General features: G+C 33.3%; 1 protein-coding gene across 3 annotated transcripts; it reads left to right on the forward strand.

Moving 5' to 3' along the window:
• Positions 1–667: 667 nt before the first annotated feature.
• LOC111888406 (WAT1-related protein At5g40230) lies at positions 668–2736 on the forward strand. Of its 3 annotated transcripts, none has more exons than XM_042900152.2 (7): positions 668–955; positions 1040–1105; positions 1232–1328; positions 1453–1695; positions 1769–1927; positions 1996–2147; positions 2259–2736. In XM_042900152.2, the coding sequence occupies exons 1-6, from the start codon at positions 792–794 to the stop codon at positions 2050–2052; spliced, it is 786 nt and encodes a 261-aa protein (XP_042756086.1). In that variant the 5' UTR covers positions 668–791; the 3' UTR covers positions 2053–2147; positions 2259–2736. The 3 variants fall into 3 exon arrangements, with proteins under 3 accessions (XP_042756086.1, XP_042756085.1, XP_042756087.1); XM_042900151.2 differs by having other exon boundaries at positions 1246–1359; positions 1467–1695; XM_042900153.2 differs by having other exon boundaries at positions 1259–1328.
• Positions 2737–23139: the final 20403 nt, after the last annotated feature.

Here is a 23139-nt window from a genome sequence, read left to right on the forward strand (position 1 = left end):
TATATATATATATATATATATATATATATATTAAACAATAAATTTAAACAAATCTAAATCCTTAAATATATAATTAAAATAAATAAAAAATAAAAAATAATAGAGAAAATTACATAAATGGTCCTTATGGTAGAAACATATTACATAAAGCGTCCTTATGCATGAAGGGCATATATGTAAATTCACATAGGACTTAACTGAAAAAGTTAACGCTGTTAGTTAAAAGGACCGTCTTTGCAAGATTTTGAAACCATAAGGACCATCTATGTAAAGAATTCGTGATAAGAACCATAATTGATCGATTTTGTCAATCATGAGGACCATTTATGTAATTTTGTCTTGGATGAATATCATAAAAGTCATTAGATTTTATAAACTTCATAGAATTTTTTATATTTTGGACAACTATCACAAAGTCACTATATTTTATACTTTATTTTCAATTTCACACATCATACCATATTTAACATACCACGTCATAAGCACATTAACATGTTAGATCATTTGACAATCTGGTTGACCGGTCAATTAAGCAAAATTGTAAACAATGTATGAAATTTAAAACAAAAAAAATATACAATATCAAAATGGATTTTTTTCATGAAATGGTTTTTGTGGAATAATTTATAATTTATAATTTTATAAAGAGTCACCGGATCACGAGAACACCAACAAACGTCAATGAATTTTTTTTAAGGTGAACGGGAAGGCGCCATTTTCATTGATCGGCATTCGACAGGACGACAGCAAAGATACCCCGTTGACTACCGCCGGCAGAGGCGGAGAGAGAGATGAAGGAATACGTGGGCATGGTGGCAGCACAGATCGCCCAAGTGCTGCTGATTATAGTGAGCAAGTACGCCATTGCTGATGGCATGTCCAACTACTCCTTCATTTTCTACTCCAACGCCCTCGCTTCACTCATCCTTCTTCCCCTTTCTCTCATCTTCCACAGGTAAATTAGGTCAATCTCCTCAAATTTTCACTTCATAGGACTACGTTGATTCGCATTTTAATAAGTTTCTATGGTTTGTTACAGATCGGGCAATCGTCCTCCACTTACCATCATCGTCATCTGTGGATTTTTCATTATTGGCGTACTAGGGTATGTAATCTGTAACCATACATTTTAACGTGAAATTTGTGGTGTTCTTTGTCTATTCCTTCCGTTTGTATTGATTATTTGACCTGATGTTGCTCGAATTCCAGTCTGATCGGCAAACACTGACAGGTTAATTTTTGAAGTTTCTTCGCACAGGTATTTGGGTATTCTGGTATCACATTATCCTCTGCTACTCTTGCAACGACATTGCTCAACCTCACCCCAGGTTTTACATTCCTACTCGCCATCTTATTTCGGTAAAAAGTCTCTTAATGCTATCTAGTTTAGTTTCCCCATGATTTACTGATCTTTACTTAATGAAACAAAACATCGAGTCTCATTCAATTCAGACTGATGGTTTTAGGATGGAAGCATTCGATTTAAGCTTAACCACACAGGCAAAGTTCATCGGCACTGTAGTGTCAATCGCAGGAGCTATCATCATAACTCTTTACAAAGGCCCTTCGATTCTATCATCTTCTTTAAAATCAGAAATCTCTCAGCATCTTCTTGTGAAACCATCAGACTGGGTACTTGGTGGCATCTTTATAGCAATAACCTCCATACTTTCTTCAATGTGTTTCATTGGACAGGTATAGCTGATAAACATTTTGGATTATAACTTATTCTTTTTCTAACTTTTTTCTTTTTTGTCAATGAATTCAGGCAACTGTTCTTAAAAAATACCCTGCAGAGGTGATTGTAATGTTCTCTTATTGCATTGTCTACACCATCTTATCAGCTCTAGCTTCTTTCATTGTGGGAGATGATCTGAATTCTTATAGTTTAAGGCCTAAGAAGAGGCTGCTTTTTGTCCTCTACTCGGTATTTTTTTTTTTTTGCTAGATTATTGATATTGTCAAACACTTTTTGAACTGAAAGGAAACAAACAGGGGATTTTTGGGTCAGCTTTTCAATTCACAGTTCAAGCATGGTGTCTAAAAAGATGAGGTCCAGTTTTTATTACTATGTTTCATCCAATAGGAATTGTGATCTCAACTTTCATTGGTTTCACTTTTTTGGGTGATGGGATTTATCTTGGAAGGTGAAAATCTTTTCAATTTCATCCCCTTAGTTTATTGTTTATCCTATTTCACATCACTACATTTTGTGTATCTGAATTGTCATTGACTCATTCTCATTGTACTTTGTGCAGTTTGTTGGGATCAGTAGTTGTTGTTATTGGGTTTTATTCTGTTATGTGGGGAAAAGCTAAAGAAAAGATTGTGGTGTTTCACAATGAAGAGGCACCTCTTTTGCAAAATGTTGAGGAGAATATTACGTCTCCCTCACCATGATACTCAATCTCTTAGCATGAATTCTATCAAATTTGATTTTTTTTTAAAGGAAAACAATTTATTTTTTTTGTTTTCGTTTTAAGTGATGTATGTACAAAGTGGGTGAATGGGTGTCATCACGTGGAGTTTTTTTTTTCTTTTTGGGCATTGGTGTAGACAAGAATGTGAGAGAGAGGTTTCTTAAGTCCGTGGTTCAAGCAATTAAGAGGAGCGAGAAAAAAGATGGAGGAGAAAACAGGGAAGCATTGAATTCTGATTGGCAGTGATTAGTGAAACAGTCGCAATTTGTACTCTATAAACATTAGCAAATTTTATCAAAAGAACCTTTTGGCAAGATGATTTTTTTTTTTTTTCTATTTTTTACTTTTGTGAGTGTGTAAATGAGGTGTGAAATTCCTATGTTTCCGTAACTTACTATTGATATGGATTTGACCTTTCTTTATTAGGCTAAGAATTAAGTTATGGAATATAAGTCTTATGTTCTTTGTGCTTTTTTTTTTGAACACAAAGTGCTCGACGTAAATCCTCAATGAAAAATATAGTCAACTAACTGTTCCTACTTGGTAAAGTGTATCATCATCCTCTTCTTGTGATGGTCTACCCCAGAAACCATTATAAATTAAAATTTATCTGTACATACATATAAAAGGTGTTTGAATGTGCCGTTTGGAAGTAATTGTGAAATTGGATAATTATAATCCCATAACACATAGTATCTGTTATAGAGTGATTATTTGATATTTGATAACTATTATACAATGTTGATAGTGCCTAGATAGTTGTAATGATCACTTTTGATGGTGTAGATTGAGTGCAAATTCTGATTATCCATGGAATTAATAGACACATGTTATTTTATTTTACCATTTGATAGTAAGGTTTGTTGCAGCTGCAATGAAATTGATCATTTAAGACGGAAATTTTGACCATTTGATGATTAGGTTAATTGCAGGCAGTATCAAAGTTATCGTGTAATTGTTGAAAACTGAATTAATATTTGACCTCTAATTGTTAAATCCTTTTTTTACTGAACACATTAACTCGTAATTTCTAGGGAAATTAAGTTTTTTCTAGAACGCCGACGATATATTAAAGAAAAAACAAAATTAGCAAGACGCTAGAACAAGGAATTATAAGAAACAGTTTAGCAAAGGAGAACAACACCATTACTGCTAATCAATGTTCTCAAAATTAGACCTATTCTTAATCCAATTAAAAGTGAAGCTTTGAATGTCATCTGTCTTCTTTAAGGGGCTCAATCAAACTTTCTTGAAAATGAGCAAATCTCTAGTCTTCCATACAAGCCACAGAGTCTTGTAGACCAACGAAAGCCTAAGGAGGGAACACCTTTTGTTACGAAGAGGAGAATTGAGCAGCAAGAGGAGATCACTTACATTGACCGGACTATGGGGAAAGATAAACGACCACGAAACCAACCAATTCCAAATAACTTTAGCAAAGTTACATCCAAAGAAAACGTGATCGACATGGTCAGGGATAGTCTCTGTTGCAGAAACTACATAAATTCAAACCAAATTGCACTTCCCTCCTAATAAGATTCAATGAAAGATTGCTCCAAGCAACCACCAAACAAAACAGTTAACTTTTAACGGGATCCACCGGACCCAAGCAAACTTGAATCAACAACACATGAATCAGTGTGAGCCACCAAACTCCTCAAAGACTTGACCGAGAAATTGCCTTGTTTATCCCCAAGCCATTGCCATCTATCTTCACCTTTGGAAAAATGAAAAGCATCAATGGAGATAAGCAAAACTTCAAATTGGTTCGTTTCTCTACCTCTTCTTAAATCACAACTCCATTGCCCAATAATCTGGGAACTCAAATCATCTTCAATTTTGACCCTCCTAATAATACTACAATTCTTATTTTGATCAACCAAATACAAATTAAGTTATTTGTCTTTAAAAGGCAAAGAATCACACCAAACATCCTTTCAAAAAGGGTATTATTACCAATTAGTAATCTAACCACTTTTTAACATGTATTTGAAGAATATAACCATTTTTTTAGAAAAAATAATCACTTATTCTTGAATAGGCATTCCAGACCAAGAAAAAACACTTTGTCCTTTGGACTTAACCCTACGGTGTATGCCCTATTATTTGATATTAATGGAGTTTATAGATATTTTGATGATTCTTTGATGTGAATTGAATTTTAATATGGATCTATCATGTGGGAAATGCTTTGTTAATGTCAAATTTTAGTTGTTGAAGCGAAAACAACATAGTGGCGAGACAACAAAAATGTTACAAGATGAAAGTTTATTTCATAAGTGGCCTGAGTTTCGGCTGCACCGTGGAATATATGAGTGTTTTTTTACTTATTTCAGAAAGAACAACTTGATAGTCTTCACTCATTTGAATGACGATAAATTTCACAACTTTTTTCATATGTTGATATATTTTTGGGTGTAGTAAGACATTTAGTTTCATAGTTACAACACGAATGTATACAATAACTTACGTTTTGCCTTTTTACACATATAAATAACTCCTACTGCAATGTGTAGGGTATATCTCCTAGTTTTCAATGAAAATTAAAACTACACTTACTCATTTTTTTTTTTTTAATTTTCCAATAAAACTGAAAACAAGTTTCCACAACTAAATGCAACCCACACTTCACAAAATATATTTATCAAATATTTCTCATTAGAACATTGAAATATAATATAAATAAATATTATAATTAAAAATAATTAATAAAACAATATTATAAAATATTTAATTTTACCTCTATTAATTATATATATATATATATATATATATATATATATATATATATATATATATATATATAATTTTTAGTAAATCATATTATTTTCAATTTTCTCTGCTATTCCCCTCCCAAAAAGTTGGTTTACTTTTCATTTCCCTTCTAAAAGAATTTCATTTTCATTTTTTTCATCTTAGAAAAATTCATCTAAACTTAACTCTTCTTAAAAAAATTTCAATTGAATTCAAACCATCCAACTATCCAACTGGTGTAACATCCCAAAATTCAAGCCCAAAAATTTCATTTTGATTAATTAATTCATAAAACATTCATTAGAAAGTATTGTATAAACACGACATCTCAAAACCAAGTATCATATTTGAAACCCACAACCATGACAAATGTCATATCAGAGTACAATCCCAGAAAACACCATGCGGAAAAATCACATGTGTGTGTGATGCCATGCTACGCCGCCGGCTCCTTCCCCTTAGACGAAGAGGTACCTGAAACCAAAAATTGAAACCGTAAGCACAAAGCTTAGTGAGTTCCCCCATCATACCACATACCATACAATACCATCAGTATCTTTCAACCGGTAATCATCATCGGTATCTTTCAACCGATATCATCATTGGTATCTTTCAACCGGTAATCGTCATCGGTATCTTTCAACCGGTAACTAGGGACTATTCCACCCCTACTACTAGCATACAATAGCAAGATATAAGCACACATTCAGACATATCCGGGTACTGACCTACCCCTTGGTCCTAAGGACCACTATTAGGGAAACTATCCCTATCATGTAACATATCATACATATATAACTCATAACCAAACACAAACTTGACCAAGATAAATTATCACAAAGACAATTATCTTCGAAATACTCCTCAATGGTGGGACGGCATAGTGGCCTTAGACCCACCCCTACTGGAAGGTAACTCACCTCGTATCTGCTGAACTGTGCGGGAATCCTCTGACTGCTGCCGCTGCTGCTCCGGAAGTCCTCTGGCTTCCAAAGACTGCAAATGATGAACCAAACTCGAATCCTTCAGTCCCCTCTTGATCCTTCTATGCTCTTCCTTCTTCCTTGAGATCAAAACTCACAAGAATCACTCAAAAAGCCTTAGATCTTCACAAAAACGGATAGGGTTTGCTATAAGGAGTGCTTGGGAGCATAAAGGGAAGAAAAGGCTGCTTAAGGTTGTTTAAATAGGATGCAAACCCCTGGATTAGGGTGTTTGTCCAAACAGCGGCTACTCGCCGAGTCCGGGACTCGACTCGCTGAGTCCGCAGCTTAAACTCCGCGCCTCATCCCGCTTCTACTCGGCGAGTCCGTCCTTCGACTCGCCGAGTCCAAGGCCAAAAATGCAAAATAAATGAAGATTTAATAGCAGAATACATACCAAGAACCAGGTGCTACAACTGGCCTCTCCTCTTGTTTCACCTCAGGATGCATTTACATATTTACATAACATCGATCAATGCTGAACTAATTTCACATTACATTATCATCATCAATTGGGTTTTCATCCATTTAAGTTATTATTATGAATCGCAACAAAAATGAAGTTGATAAGCATAATATCGACATGATCAAGACCACCATACTAAATCAGACGACCAATGTGATTTCAGGAACATTTATAATGTTGAAGACAGTAATGGTAAACATACTAATCACACTCACATGATTGCATCCAAACCTATTGCTAATACGTGATCAGTCGATACTCAACTTCACAGTGTACAAGGCTGACAATTTCATGACCATACTCTTTATCACTCTCTCATTGGGGAATTTTAGTATCTTAATATTACTTGCCCCAACCTTTCCTTTTTAGTGAACCCTGTTAGTCCATTTATCCAATAACAAATTGATTCACAATTCTTGGTTGTTAAAATGCATTCTTCGTTAGGATAAGCATATAATTCATTATGGCTTTACATTTACCTATTCTGCTATCTGCACAACAATTTTATATTACACTAATTTTATTTGGCTCATTACCTAGAGACTCGACGTTCCACCTATAGTTATGTCATCTATATAGGTAATAACCTTATTTATGTTTGTGCCAAAAAAAACACGCCATTATCTCTTGTTCCAACTGTTAGCGTGAATATCACGCTCTTGCTAATACTGCCTCTAAGCTGTCTTGGGTTGTTCATCTTCTACGAGATATGCATGTAAAGTTACATATCTCTCCTATGTTGTTTTATGATAACAAAAGCACTATCTTTCTGCCCCAAAATCTGGTGTGATACACATTGATACAGATAATCTTTTTGTGTCCTATATAACATCTATTTCCTGGGTTTTTTTGAACTAAGATCTATTACCAAGTATGTTTTTTTATCTCAAATTAAGTTGTTTTGTAGTCGAGAAGTTGGGGGTTTTCGGAATTTTACCGATGCGAGTTATAGGATTTGCGATAATAGTCACATCATAAGTAGCGACTCGACTTTGGAGTGAGTCGCGACACATGGCTACCAGGGTCCAAAACCCCAAGTCTATGATTTCGGACCTATTTAAGGAACATGATGTTTATGGTTTACTCTATCTTTTGGCCTGCATCCTTAGATGGTGAAACCCAAACCCCCTTTGAGTATGTTGAGATATCTTGAGCCTTGATAGAGTTGTTGGTGATGAAAGGAAGCATTTGGTGTCATTCGGGGCATCAAGGAGTCAATTTCAGAGAAGATCCAACCTTCCATATTGATTCTAGTCCTCTATAAGTGATCAACATCCTTGCTTTATGTGTTTTTATGCTAAGATCTAGGATGTAGATGTGTTATTGGTCTCTTTGGTCCCTTATGCTAGAAGCTTTTGGAGTTTGGAGAACTCCAAAGCAATAGACTTGTCATTCATGGACTTATGGACATTTTAGGAACTTTTTAATGCATGTTTGGGGCTCGTTTGGAGCCATGCAAGGAATCAAGTCATTTGGAACTCACTTTGAGTTAGGGTTAGAGTTTATGAATGATTGAGCCTTGGATTTGGATAAAGTTGGAAACTTTATCCATTATAATCCTTCAAAAATCCAGATCTAAAGTTTTAGGCTTTAGACTTAAGAGATTAAGAGCTTAATGGGAGCTTGTTGTTTTAATCAAAATTAGCGACGTGACCCTTATAGTGTCGCGGCTGTTTTGTCATTTAGCATTAGCGATGCGAACAGAAGACAGGTTGTGACACGTTGATAGTCAACTTTTTGACTAATTTGACTTTTGGTCAAACTTTAAGGAATTGAGCTATAGTCTAAGGTCTGTTCAATTTAGGTGGTTCATGTAGCTGATTATTTGTGGAAGCTTGCTGGTGTGTCTGTTTCAACTCTTCAGATTAAGCTGAGTTATCTCATTATACTATGTGTTGCAGTATATATCAGTTGCATGATAAGATGTAGATATATTGTAATATGTTGATTATGCGAGTAGGCTAGTATAGTCTTTTGCATATGGATTGCTTGATTGTATGATATGTTGATATATTATTTGGGTGTTCGTTTGGATGGATCGGTTCGATCTGATCCAATCAAGTGAATCTAAATGAATTTCGGTTATTAAAACATCGATCTAAATAGTCCAAACTAAAAGTAAATTCGATTCGATCTAACCAAATTACAATTCAGTTGGATTGATTTTTATAATTCAGTTTTCAAGAACGAAACATTTAGAACATATATAATTTGAAGACGTCATAAAAGAAACAAAATTGTATTATTTAATTTAGAATTATAATTTATAAACAACTAATAAGAAAAATATATTATAATTTAATATTTTATAGATAAAAAAACCTATAAGAAAAATAAGGGTTTTTTATAAAGTGAATATTTTTAATCTATTTGACAAATAAATAATAAATTATAATTCGGTTTTTTTGGACTATTCAGTTCTTACTTTTCAAAATCAAAATCAATTCGAATTCCAAAATAACAATTTGGTTTAATTGAAAACCAATCCAAAAGTCTGAATATTTGAACCATAATCCAATACAAATTGTCCAATTGTCTAATTCGGTTTTATCGAATTAGTGAACAGTTCTAGTTAATGACGGAACAACACTAGAGCAAGGAGTCATTATAGATGACAAAACGACACTGGAGCCATGAGTCATTGTTGATGACAGAACGGCATTAGAGTTGTGAGTCGTTGTTAATAAGGTGGATTAGATCTGGAGCCGAGAACCGTTGTTTGTATGCATTGTAAGTGTATTGAAGTATGCGATATCTTGAGGAATTCACTAAGTTTTGTGCTTACAGTTGTTGATTAAATATTTTTTAGGTGGTTTCGCTGTTCACGAAAAGAGCTCAACTTAATTATATCGCACACACATCTACTATGATTTATGTATGATTTAGATTTATGCTGTTTTATGATAATTCTGATACAATTTTTATGGTATGGTTTTGGAGGTGACAAAACAAACTGATACTTGAGTTTTATGAAAATGGTTTGATGTTTTATTTTAGGGAAAATGACTCTTGAGAGTAATTAACTTTTGCGTTTGTACTCATTTGGTCCCCTTTTTTTTTGTATTCAATATACCATCGAACTTGTTGTTGGTGTTTACCATAGCCCTTTTGACCGGCTTTTGACCTGTGATAGCCGCTCAAAGGGTTATGGTTAACACAGACAACAAGTTCGATGGTATATTGAGTACAAAAAAAAGAAAAGGGACCAAATGAGAACAAACGCAACAGTTGGTTACCCTCTTGATTCATTTTCCCTTTACTCATTTACAACAAATCCCACATCATTTCCTACTGATATTAATGACTTTTATGAGATTCATTCTTGCTTCTCTTCAAAACATAACCTACGAAAGGACATTATTCGTACATGTACAACTTTGTAATGCACTTGAATATTTATTAGGGGAATCTTGACTAAGCAGGCGCATTTCATGACTACATTTACATTTCCAATCAAATGATTTATCGTATCATGGATTCTAGACAAGTCTACAAACGAGTGGAATCACAAGTGCTATGATTTTTGAGTTTACTTAGCTTTAAGATCGAACTCATTGTATTGTACATACTGATGTTGTATCTTATCCCATGAGTTCGATCTTAAAGCTAAGTAAACTCAAAAATCATAGCACTTGTGATTCCACTCGTTTGTAGACTTGTCTAGAATCCATGATACGATAAATCATTTGATTGGAAATGTAAATGTAGTCATGAAATGCGCCTGCTTAGTCAAGATTCCCCTAATAAATATTCAAGTGCATTACAAAGTTGTACATGTATGAATAATGTCCTTTCGTAGGTTATGTTTTGAAGAGAAGCAAGAATGAATCTCATAAAAGTCATTAATATCAGTAGGAAATGATGTGGGATTTGTTGTAAATGAGTAAAGGGAAAATGAATCAAGAGGGTAACCAACTGTTGCGTTTGTTCTCATTTGGTCCCTTTTCTTTTTTTTGTACTCAATATACCATCGAACTTGTTGTCTGTGTTCACCATAACCCTTTGACCGGCTATCACAGGTCAAAAGCCGGTCAAAAGGGCTATGGTAAACACCAACAACAAGTTCGATGGTATATTGAATACAAAAAAAAGAAAAGGCACCAAATGAGTACAAACGCAAAAGTTAATTACCCTCAAGAGTCATTTTCCCTTTATTTTATTTTAAAAATGTAAAATTAGGGTTGTAATTTGGGTCGTTACACATTTACACGCTGACAAATTGCTTCTAACAAACTCAATGTTCAATTTGTTCTGTCTCTCCTACAGCTTGCCGACTTCTTTGCCAAAGGCTTGGCTCGTCCGTTGTTCTTGTTCTTTTGATCAATGCTCTCAATTACCCAACACTTCACCTTGAGGGGATGTTAGCCCATATACTTTTTATCTTGAGGAGAGATGTTAGCCCATATACTTTGTTTATATCAACGCATCTCTAGTTTTGGGCTTTTGTATACTTTCTCTAAATTATCATATGTATAAAGTCGATAATAATGAAAGAGAAGATAAAACGGACCAGAAAAAAATAATGACAAAGAAAGGCTTTATTTAATTATAGCCTTGTACAATGTATCAGAAAATCCTAAAACTCATAAATAAAAGGAAATAATATCATAGAATTATTAATTTTGAAATAATCAACTACCCAAACAATAGAAATTCCTCTATGCAACCATAGTTTTGGAAATTGCCTTAACAAAAATAATCATCATGCAAACAACAATAATTATGTCAAAGTAATAGAATTCGGATCATACTCCGACAGTTAATAGTTAGAAGGGTTGTATGATTCCATTACAAGTTGCTCAACTCAACTGAAATATGACGTGGGTTTTCTCATCACCATGAATTCATATTTATTTTTTTAGGTTGTTTGCTGTTTAAAAAATAAAATAAAATTCCCTACTATGGTTTGGTGTTAAGTGTTAACAATTTTGCTTATATGATACGTTAACGAATTTACTAAGATGGGGAATGCTCTTTTTGTATGAGAAATTAACTAAATTGGCAAGGTGTTTCAATTACTGGAGAAAATATGTCATTGGTATATTTTAATTTTTACAATATTTAATTGAAAAGTTTGATGGCCTTGTAGTTTCATTCAATAAACATGATATAATAAATCAATTCGACGTGAATGATGCAAAATTTGACCACATTTTTTCTAGAGCCAAGCACCATATGGTTTATTGACTCATTATGATTACATTTTAAAAAAGCCTATTATTTATCTTATGATACCTATAAGATCAATGACCAGATCTTGTGATAATTCTAATGAAATGGTATAAGATTCCTCAATATGCCATATATAATAATTCTCCCCCACCACCAAGTATATTATATACAATTGAAAGAAAAAGAGCCAAAATCTGATTATTATGCGTACATTAAATTATTTCAAAACTCAAAAACCATCCCAAATAATTTGTACATCTAGTTGAAGGCCACTTTTTTTTGGGAAGTTTTGGATAATTAGTTTACATTTTAGTCTTTTATTTTTTAAATCAAATTTAGAGCTTATCCACTAGACCACTACAAAAGGCAACTTATCGGGTTTGTTTAGTGAAATAGTACCCTTAGCATGGGTTGACCATTCCACTTCTTTGACTTCATAATATAGAAAATTAGAAATCATAATCATCAACTTTATTTTTAAAATTAAAAAAAATATATATTTTATACTTTTAAACCACACTCTATTATATTTTATATTGTTTCTATTGGATAATTTTATATCATATGAAACTCCACCGCCTTGCGTAGGTTTGATTTCCTACCATGATCGGCATTAATTAAAAGGTAAACTTTTTGAACGACAACAAAGTAGTTCCGTTCCTTACACTTGAATCTTTAGGAAGTGTGTCCATTTTTGTAAGTTAATAAGTTTAACTTGAAGGTTGGTAAAGAGACAAAGAGAATTAAGATTCATCTTTAACATCATAAAATTCACAAACTTTTGTTGAAATGAAATCATGAACCATGAAGCTCCTCATTAAGATATTAAGATTCATTCATCGTGCCAGAAAACTAGTTCTAGAACAAATATCAATAGTTGCAATGTGTTTTGTTTATTCATAGGAAACTTCATACTAACTTCACAAACATGATCAAGAAGATCAACATGTACTTTGTACTTATTATTCCCTAATTATTTATCCTTATACATGCTTCATTTATTAAAAAATAAAGGTTCAAATAAAATAAACCCAAGATTTAATATTGTCAATTGTGATTTGTTCTAAGCCTATGGTGAAAGAAACAAAACTCATTAAATAACAATAGACAAGAAACCTACTCCCAGGAGGACCATGTCTCTTCAATGCTCCTTTCTTTTGGCAACAAGAGTTTAGAATGTTTTTGAAAGAGACAAACAAAACCTAACTTTTGTTGTCCCCACAAAGGCATCTAACAATTTCAATGTTATGCATTTTACATATAATATGACTCAAGAAATACAAGTATTATATATGTAAAACTACCGATTTTTTGTTTTACTGATTTACATTAGCATCGAAATACAAAATCCTTGTGCAAGTAATCAAGGCAAAAAAAAAAAAAAAAAAGTTAATTGACCTATGCCCGCAGGAGCTAAATTTCTCTTATATTATTCAACTATTTCAAAAGTGATACACCTAAAATCTAGCTACCAATACTTATAATGGAAAACTCTAGCAAGTATTGAGTCAGCCACATATGGAATAAAATCCGAAATAAAAATGTATGGCTTCGGGACTAATGGCCATCGGCCTACCTCAAACACCTATCCATTCAAAGTAGTCATTCATGTTTCTTCAATTCGTTTTGAGTCAGCTTATTCGTTCAGATCATCAAATTCCAAGTCACACTCTAATATAAAAAATATTTAATTCTTAAAATTTTGTAAAAATACAAAGAATGAATTCACTTTTGCTAAGAATCTCCATCATTGTAGGCTTAATTTAGCGCCCATAAACAAAATAGACCGTTACTTTTCTTGAGATTAACTAAAACATCATTAAGGGCATCATTTTATAAGATTTTTTTGTGTGTTCTTTAAAATTTTGATTATCCATTGAATGTAGTTAATTCCGTGGCGTTTCTTGAGATTAACTAAAACATCATTAAAGGCATCATTATATAAGATTTTTTTGTGTGTTCTTTTTTAAATTTTTGTTTATCCATTGTATGTAGTTAATTCCGGCGGCGTATTAAAAAAAAGTAGGTTGCATAAATTTTTTAGGGGTTGCATTACTAAAAAAGAAATCATTTATGAAGGCAGTTTTCGTCACGAAATCGTCAATAAACCAAAAAATTTACACTAAATTCATAATTGTCAGACTTTGTAATGGATTGTCAGTGGATTCATGACAAATTTCCAACGGATTTGTGACGGAATTTGACGAAGTTATACTAAATTTACACTTGACGAAAAAAATTGAGGGATAGTCCGTGCTATCCCGTGCAACATATTAAATCTGCCCTTGGTTAATTCCACTTGTGAAAGTAAAACAAATTTATTTCCATTGATAATGTACACTCACAAATTGTTTCTTTTTAGTTAATAATGGACACCACCTAACAAGCAAAAAAACATGATTTTACAGCAACACACCAATCTTGAAGCAACAACCAAGGTTGGTTTGAGCCAATGCTAAGCTATCAAGGCCAAGATTTAGTTGCCAAGGTCAAGACGAGCCGACTGAAGCCAAGGCCGAACTTGATTGGAAAAATACTCATCTTTCGGATTTGGTCATACATTCACTTCCATTCCACAATGCAAGGAGATAAAATGTACACCAAACGCAATTTAAGCACCCATATATAATATTTTTTTGAACAAAAAATAATTTTATCAAAACTTGCAAGATGCTAGAAAAAAAACATTACAAAGAAGTTGAAGCAAATGTTGGACTTTAAATCCAACAAACCTGGTAAGAAGTTTTTTAAAAAGCAAATCCTTATTTGGTTTGATCGGTTGAAAAAGAATGGCATTGTGAAACCTCAAACCCACATAAAAAGTCGTGAGTACACAACCTCTAAACATTTTCTTTGAAGATCCTGATATTTGAATGATCCATCCAATTGAACAACTTAGGTGTTGTTTGTTTTTTCTGAGATAAAATGTTTGCAGTTTGTAAACCACATCTGTAGACCTCTGCAACAGAAGAGGTGGACCAAACGTCTGCAGTCTGAAAAAAGAAGACTGTTTGTTTTTTTAACATCTGCAGGCTACTAAAATAAACTAAAATCTAAGTAAACTGGTTTTTTTAAACTACAAAGTGATTTTTTTAATATATTTATGATTTTGTTACAAATAATTAACAAATCTAAATCAACTTTTATGTATTATTGTGTAAAAACTGAAAATAAAAATGATACAAATTAGCATATATATTTGATAAAAACCAATAATTTTGGTCGCAAAGGTATGTCTAAACATTGTAATTAGGAATCAAAGAATTTGATATATAAATGAATGAAAATAAACTTCGATTTTCTCAATTAAATCAATTAAAAACATGTCATAAATATTTTTTTCTAAGAAATTGACAGATATTTTATTAAATAATGTTTTATAAAATTTGGCACAAAAAAATTTAAGAATACATTTTTTTTCATATTTATATAAACAATTTCAAGGTTAATGTAATAAACCTTTATTTATAAATTTGTCAAAAATATCATGTTTGTGTCATCAAACTTTTTTTTTAAGTATTGAAATTTTTTTTCAAATTGTTTATCACTAATAAAGTTGGAATAAATATAAATTCAAAAAAAGCTAAAAATAAATAAATAAATAAAGTATATGTGTTTTTTTAGGCTAGAAAATGTCTGAAGATGTTAGAAGACTTTGGTCCACACTTGTGCCAAGAAGAGGGCGCACAAACAATTTTAGGTATGTGGTCTTCAAAAAAAAAAAAAACAATCTGCAAAGGTTAATGTCTGCGCATGGTCTGCACCGCGCAGATAAAAGAAGCCAGAAAGATATGCGGTCAAAAAACAAACACCAGTAGTGACTGTATGTAAAGTAGAAAAACAAACCCCCCACCATAAATAGATTTTCTTCTTCACTTTAGTAGGCATCACACAACTACCAAAATGGTGTTACGGATTTTTGTAAAAACGATCACAAAACGGGAAAAGAAGATAATAACATCCATATCCATTTTATGTAAATTATCTCTACTTGGTAATATATCCAAGTGAACCCTATTATTCCTTTGAGTAGAAGTACTCAAAACCTCTACTTACCATTGTTAATGAACCTCCTAGTAGATGAGATTATATAATCTCTCGAAAACTATAAATCTCACCCATGTATGTCTTTATGATACGAAAACACAATATAATTTGTAATGTACGTCAAACCATTCCATTGAATCTCATCAACTCCTTTTCTTGGTCCTTTATGCAACCAATAAGACTCGCCAACAATATTTAACAAGAAGACTCGCCCAACTTTTTTAAAGTTGTATCACCTTTCCAAACGTCATCATTACCAAACTTTTTCCTACATAAAATATATGAATCAAAACCTTTAGAACAAAGTTGATTGAAATATCTAATAATATTATTGTAAATCATTTTGCAAAACTACCATGAAGGTTAGAGACAAAACTTCCATACCCACCAGGAAGAGACTTGATAAAACATACAAAGGCCATTAGGATCCATTAAAAGTATATATATATATATATATATATATATATATATATATATATATATATATATATATAAGAGATCGATTAAAATCAAAAAACTTTCAATTACGAGTCCATCTTGTTCTTTGCTTGCTAGAATCTTCTTCTTTTGATCTACAAAATCTTCTTTTTCCCGGTAATTAGTAAGCGTGTTTGGGCTCTGAAAAGAGAAATAAAATTAAGACCAAGGTTTCCTAAAACTGATCTAAGAAACATTAATCTTCTTCCGAATGAAAGAAAGTATTTTAAATTTTAACTTTCCAATTATATGTTTGTTTCAAATGAGGGGCCGACCAAGGTTGTTCTTATGCTAATATGTTTGTTTCAAAATTGATATTCATATAGCAAACTTATACATGTCTTGTTTATATATAACTTAATATCCTAATCAAATGGAATACAAAAACAGCAAATATGCTAATAGAAATGTAAAAACGAACATTAGACATTAGCTTACAGTAAAATAAAACATTACGTACTTGGTAGAAGTTTTTATTGAAAAGTAATCAGAATAACACAAAAAATAACAGTTAACACATAACACTCAACATACAATTGACAATACTTTAGAAGAGAAAATGACAATAATCCACTACTGAGTCTTGGAGAATAAAGAAATAACTAAAAAATAGTTTAGACACTACAATAACAGGCTAGCAACACATTTAACTGAAGCAATCCTCAAATTCTATTAAATAACAAATTAAAGCTATAGCATATAGCCTAAGAGTAATCAATTGAAAACAAATGAGAGGATAAAAAAGAGCCACCAAAACTAGCATTTAAAAAAAGCAATACCTTGATTACGGTTATCCTCATAACTGATAGAAACAGAGCTGCAAAAAAAGAACCACATGGAGATGGTAACCGACAAGGCTACAAGTGCATAAGCAGTGGCGGGCAGGATCCATGAAGGATGAATGACATAGTGAGAACAAAGATAGGAAGACATGTGATTGTAGAGATTCCATTTCAAGCTACTAGAATAGCCAGATTTCAGGAATTGTTATGGATGCATTATCTTTTTCTTTCTCCTGTTTGATTTGTTTCCTTTTATTTTCTCATAATAACGGATTTGATTGTTCAATCCTATACTGTTATCTATTTCGAAATTTCAGGAAGGCCGATATAGTGATTATCTTTAAATAAAAGACTAATTTATATTTTTTTTCATATTAATAGGCTAAAACCCTGGGGGGCATGGCCCCTCCTGGCCCCTTAAAGGATCCGTCATCGCAACCATGGGAGAAACATTTACCAAATGGCCAATGACCTAGCGTTAAATAGTGACTCTTTCAAACGAGAGGTCATGGGTTCAACTCTCAATAGAGACATAAGTGATATTTAAAATAGTTTAGTTAGTTTGTGGTTCCAAAAAACATTTAACAAAATCGAAGCAATAGTATGAAACCAAACAAAAATGAATCAAAGACCTCCACTTTTCACTAATACCAATTTTTGTAACATGTCATCTAAATATCCACAATCTAATGAATCGTACGCTTCTCGAAAACAACAATAAAACATTAGTTTTTTTATCCTTACTCCGATACATTTCTTCAAGCATTAAATAACTGCCAAAAATTTGACGGCCTTTAGTTAAAGTTGTTTCCTCACCAATAACTTCAATCTCATCAATAATGACTTCCCCAATAACTTCAATAAGTATGTTAGCCAGTATTTTACCGATAATCTTGTATTGAAAGAGTAAGGGAGATTGAATAATCTAATCCTTATAAACGATTTTGTTAATAAAAATAACCAATATACTGTTTTTTGAGAAATGACCACTTTCTTCGTAATAGCGTATTAAGGAGTACGTAAGGTCATTCCGAACATGGTTCGTTCAAATTATTCTGAAATAGGATGTTCCGGAGTATTTAATTTCATTCCAGAGTTGTTGGTGGTGGTTGGTAGGAATTAGGTTCAGAATCTGACACCCCGTATGTTCCGGACTGAAAAGTTTATTCCGGACTTCAGTCCGGAATGGTCTTACATAGCGAAGGGTTGTTCTGGAGAGTTAAATTTTGGTTAGTTGTGTGTTTTTGTTCCATATATGCAATATATTGCATATTTGCGTGTTTGACAATTTTCTTATACTTTCCAGAATGAGTATGCATACAATATTTTTCGAGTGTCAGTTTCTAATGGAGGACAATGTCAGCGTATCGATGGATTTATGCATTATATTGCTCCATATTACACATGTTTTGGTGTAGATATAAGCAATGTAACCAACTTCGTTGGGTTAATTACGTTGGTTGCTTACAAGTCCAAGTTACATACTAATCAAATACGTCATCTTTTCAATGTCCTGGATCAAATATAGTTATGCAGATTCTTGACGATAGTGATGTCAAATATTTTCTTAGTTTTTTTTAGTAGTATGTGTGACATCCCCTAATTTCTCGGCCAGAAAAGACCGATTTAATTTATGCTTTTTAAAATAAAATCAGAGAAATCTTTTTAAAAGATGTTGCGGAATTTTTTCCTAAAAGAAAACATGATAAAAGTTTATCAAAACTTTCTTTAAGAAATGTATAGTTTCATTTCATATCAAAACCTCGGGATGTCATGTTCTGATACAGATCAAAAGCATAAACAAGACATTATAAGCCTTTCAACAGTTATTTACAACTACTGGCCTATAATCCAAAAATCCCTCATTGTCCTCCGACTATGCTCGGGGTCCACTACCTGTAACATAAAAAGCTGAGTGGGTTAGGCTTGGGAGCCTGGTGAGCATATAAGGTTTTCAACCCATAATAATAATAAACTTACTAAGTTCATCAATCAACAATAACCCTGATTACCCGTTCCCGTTATCCTTACTTTATGTCCCTAAACACTTATCACAAGGGACATAGCCTAAAGAATATCATCGGGATGGACACTACTGCTAAGGGGTTTCCCCAGCCATGCATGTCCTAAAGGCAACCATGAGGGGGATGGAGTACAACGAATGAACACTCTCAGTTCATTAACACCTACAGGTTGCGGACCTGCTAATGTTTCCCACTAGGCTGTCTAGAAAGTCTGTGGTCGTCATCCAAACTCCACTAGATGACTGGATCTCAAAACTCGTCGAGGCCTCCCCTCAATTTTATTTTATCACACATCACTATCTACCCATGTTCTACCCAACATATTTGTAGATAAAAATACTTATACAGTTTAAAACTTGTATAAAACATCAACTCAACAATTACCTCAAATAAACAATTAATATATCTACACATAGCACGCATTATAAGGTAAATACTTCATATCTATGTGTAAAATGAAAGTGACTATACACTCACATGATTTGATGATAATCGGGCAACAATTCGTTTCCTAAAACGATCGTTTCTAATAAAACCGAGAGTTTTATTGAGAAACCGGGCTTTGTAAAAGTCGGGCTTCGAAACCGAAAAAAATAAATTTTTCGGGCTTCTCGGGCACTTCGTGGCGTATTCCGGGCTTTACAATCGATACCGGGGCTTTGGGGGATTCTAAGATGAAGAAAATATGAAGAGAGGGGCTAAATATGGCAAAACTCCAAAAGTAACCGAGAGCCTTCGCAGGTACCCTTCTATTTATAGGGTCCGAAGTTCTGATCCAAAGGCTGAGAGTCTTCTGATCTGACGGCTGAGAGGCTTCGCAGGGGGGTGGCTCGCACATGGTCTGCGCATGCGAGGGCTCGCTGGCAGTCTGTGATTGGACCGAGGCGTGTGTCCGATGCGCAGGTAGTCAGCATGTGCGAGGGTCTCGGTGGCACTCGCTGATTGGACCGCTTCGGATAAGGCCAGGTGCTCGGATGACTCAGCAGCTCGGGTGACTCAAAAGGACACGTGGCGCATGCGAGGCGAGGGTGACGTGGCAAAGTGTGACTATGCGAATTTTCTCGATTTTTGCGCCAAAACTTCTAAAATCCATAACTTTCGCATACGAGCTCCGTTTTTGACGTTCTTTGTATGCACGCGTAGCTAAAATTACGCTCTACAACTTCCGTTTAGACTTTGTCGGCTAATTTTGATTTTAAATTTTGTATTATTATTTTTAACAGACCGGGACAGGAAATCCGTTAAAAATTCATAACTTCTTCATCCGACGTCCGTTTTCGTCAGACTTTTACCATTGTGCTCCTAATGACGAGACCTTCAATTCTCGTTTAGGTTGTGTCGGCTAAAAATTGTTCGATCTAAAATTCGAGTTTTTAGCTGTCTACTGCTAAGCTGAAACTTCGAAAAATCATAACTTCCTCATACGAAGTCAGATTTGGGCGTTATTTTTATCAAACTTCTCGGTTTAACGAATACTACGACTTTCGTTTAGATCACTAAGGATAAAAAGTAGTTTATCGAAAACTCACTTTTTACGACATTCAGCACCGTGCCGGTTTTGTCGCGAAACTTCGACAGGTCATAACTTCTTCGTTATAACTTGGATTTTGGTATTCTTTATATCCCCAAAATCCTTGTTTCGACCACTACAACTTTATGTAAAGATATCAGGCTTATCTCACACTTCAACTTTGACGCTTATTTTTATTCTTAATTAATTAAGCAGAAAACACATAATTTACATAATATTCACATAATTCCTTTCATTTCTTCTAAATGAGTTACAAAGGTTAACCTAGACCATTATGTCATATTAATGCCTAGCCTAGAAACACGGGCTTTACAGTATGCCTCCTAACATGGTACACTTGTTTGTTTTTAATAATGTAATGGAAAGTGATATTCATCGATTTGTAGGGGAAAATCTTTCTGGTGGAAATGGGTCTTCCAATGCTAGAAGTAACCAAATTTGTAATTTATTACCTATGAAAACCAACCATGTTCCTTCTTATAATGACCCTATAGATGGGAGGGTGATTATAGGTATAAAGGAAAGGTTGTTGTTGATGCTTCTCCTACAGTTGATGTTGATGAATTTGCAAACGATGAGACAAAACTGATGATGTTGGTTGATGAAAGTAATATACTTCCACATGGAAAGGCAGTTAAACATTTTTAGAGTTGCACTAAATTATATGGGGATGATAACGAAGGTGAAGAGGATGAAATTTAGCCCTTAAAACCCCTAACACTATAAGAGAAAAAGTTTCCTTTTTATTTTTCTAATTATAAAGAAACACAAACCACCCATTGGAGTATGCATGAACCTTTACCATTTCCTGAATTAGTTCAACAAAAACATAAAGGCGTCACAACCAACAATTATACTTCCTATGGGAAGTTATTCCAACTATTTAAAAGCAAATACGAACTTAAACTTAAATTAGGATTCGAAAGTATTACTAAAGGCTTTCAATATAAAGTGAGAAAATCTACAAAAGACACGGTTGAAGTTGTTTGCTTTGTGGAAAACTATGACTACCGGATATGGGCAACAAAAGATAAAAATACTAATAAATTTCAAGTGGTTAAACTATCGTAGACCCACACTTGCTTAAACATGCAACTATGTCTTCATCACAGACAAGCCAATAAAAATGTATTGGGTCACTTATTGAAGGGCATATTAGTTGATAGTACGGGTAATATGTTGCAGGGTAAAAAGATACAACGAACTTTAAATGACCGTCTTAGTGTACACATTTCATACTGGCAAGCATGAAGTGATAAAATGTTTTTACTGCATCTATTGAGAGGGACCCATGAAGAAAGCTTTCAAAACCTTTATATTGTTACAACTTGGAGAAGAAGAATTATGGGAAGGTTACACATATAAAGATGAGTTATGAAAAAATATTTGAATACTTTTTCATGGCTATCGGTTGTGCGGTAATAATATTTCTTATATAATGTGTTCTTTATATTCATTGTTGTTATACACATGTTCGCTTTAATGAATAATATATTAATGTTAATTACTTATTAGGTTTGAGAATTTCAAACAAGTTTGCATACTATTATTATCATTTACGGAGCACACCTGAAAGGGAAATACTTGGGAATCATGTTCCAACCACTATACATGGATGGTAATAACCAAATCCTCACTATTGCATTTGGTACTGGGAAAACTAAAAGTGAGGAGTCATTGATATTGTTTTTATCAAGACACAAAGAATGTATTGGAGACATGCCCTCTTTAGCTATCATATCAAATATAGTCAATTCAATTGAAATAACCATTCAAGCTTTGTTCCCGAACGCATATCACGTACTCTGTTGTAGCAATTTGTTGATGAATATGAGAACAAAGATCGGTAAACAAGAGAGAATGGAGATTTTGTTTTGGGAGGTTGCAAAAGCTTACCGATAGTCTGATTTCAAAGAAAGTTTGGCTAGACTACGTCGTGCACTAAACGAAGATTGTCGTACATGGCTAGACAGAATCGGTTACGAGAAATGGGAAAGGTCGTGTTTCCCTATGCTTCGTTATAATATTATGACATCAAATAACGCCAAGTCTGTCAATGCGTTATCAAGAGACGCACAAAAACTACCAGTAACAATGTTGATTGATTTATTTCGAGCAACTATTTAACAATCGTGATATCAGTGACGTAATGTTGGAGGTAAGTATTTATATTATAATACTTCCATGATAATTGTAATTTACAGAGCATGGCAAGATATACGTAAATGTTTTTTATAGTTGAAACCAAAAAAGATATTATTGAGTATGTTGAGAAGGGTATTGATATGAGGATTAACAAATCATCTGGTTTTCGGGCATACCAGATTGATTAAAGCAGATATGAGGTGACTAACCAAATGAAAAATGGTATAGTCAACTTGGAATATCATTGTTGCACATGTGGGAAATGACAATTATCAGCTATACCTTATTCTCGTGCTATGGTGGTATTCAAGAAACTTAGATATCAACACTATAGTACA

This window comes from Lactuca sativa, chromosome 3, assembly GCF_002870075.4.
Source record: "Lactuca sativa cultivar Salinas chromosome 3, Lsat_Salinas_v11, whole genome shotgun sequence".
NCBI lineage: Eukaryota > Viridiplantae > Streptophyta > Magnoliopsida > Asterales > Asteraceae > Lactuca > Lactuca sativa.

What these genes read in the sequence shown, in the direction of transcription:
- LOC111888406 (XM_042900151.2), top strand. Translation starts at nt 792, where the DNA reads ATGAAGGAATACGTGGGCATGGTGGCAGCACAGATCGCCCAAGTGCTG. An exon ending in CTACTCGCCATCTTATTTCG is followed by an intron (nt 1,360 to 1,466) that starts GTAAAAAGTCTC and finishes TGATGGTTTTAG; the next exon opens with GATGGAAGCATTCGATTTAA. An exon ending in TGCTTTTTGTCCTCTACTCG is followed by an intron (nt 1,928 to 1,995) that starts GTATTTTTTTTT and finishes GGAAACAAACAG; the next exon opens with GGGATTTTTGGGTCAGCTTT.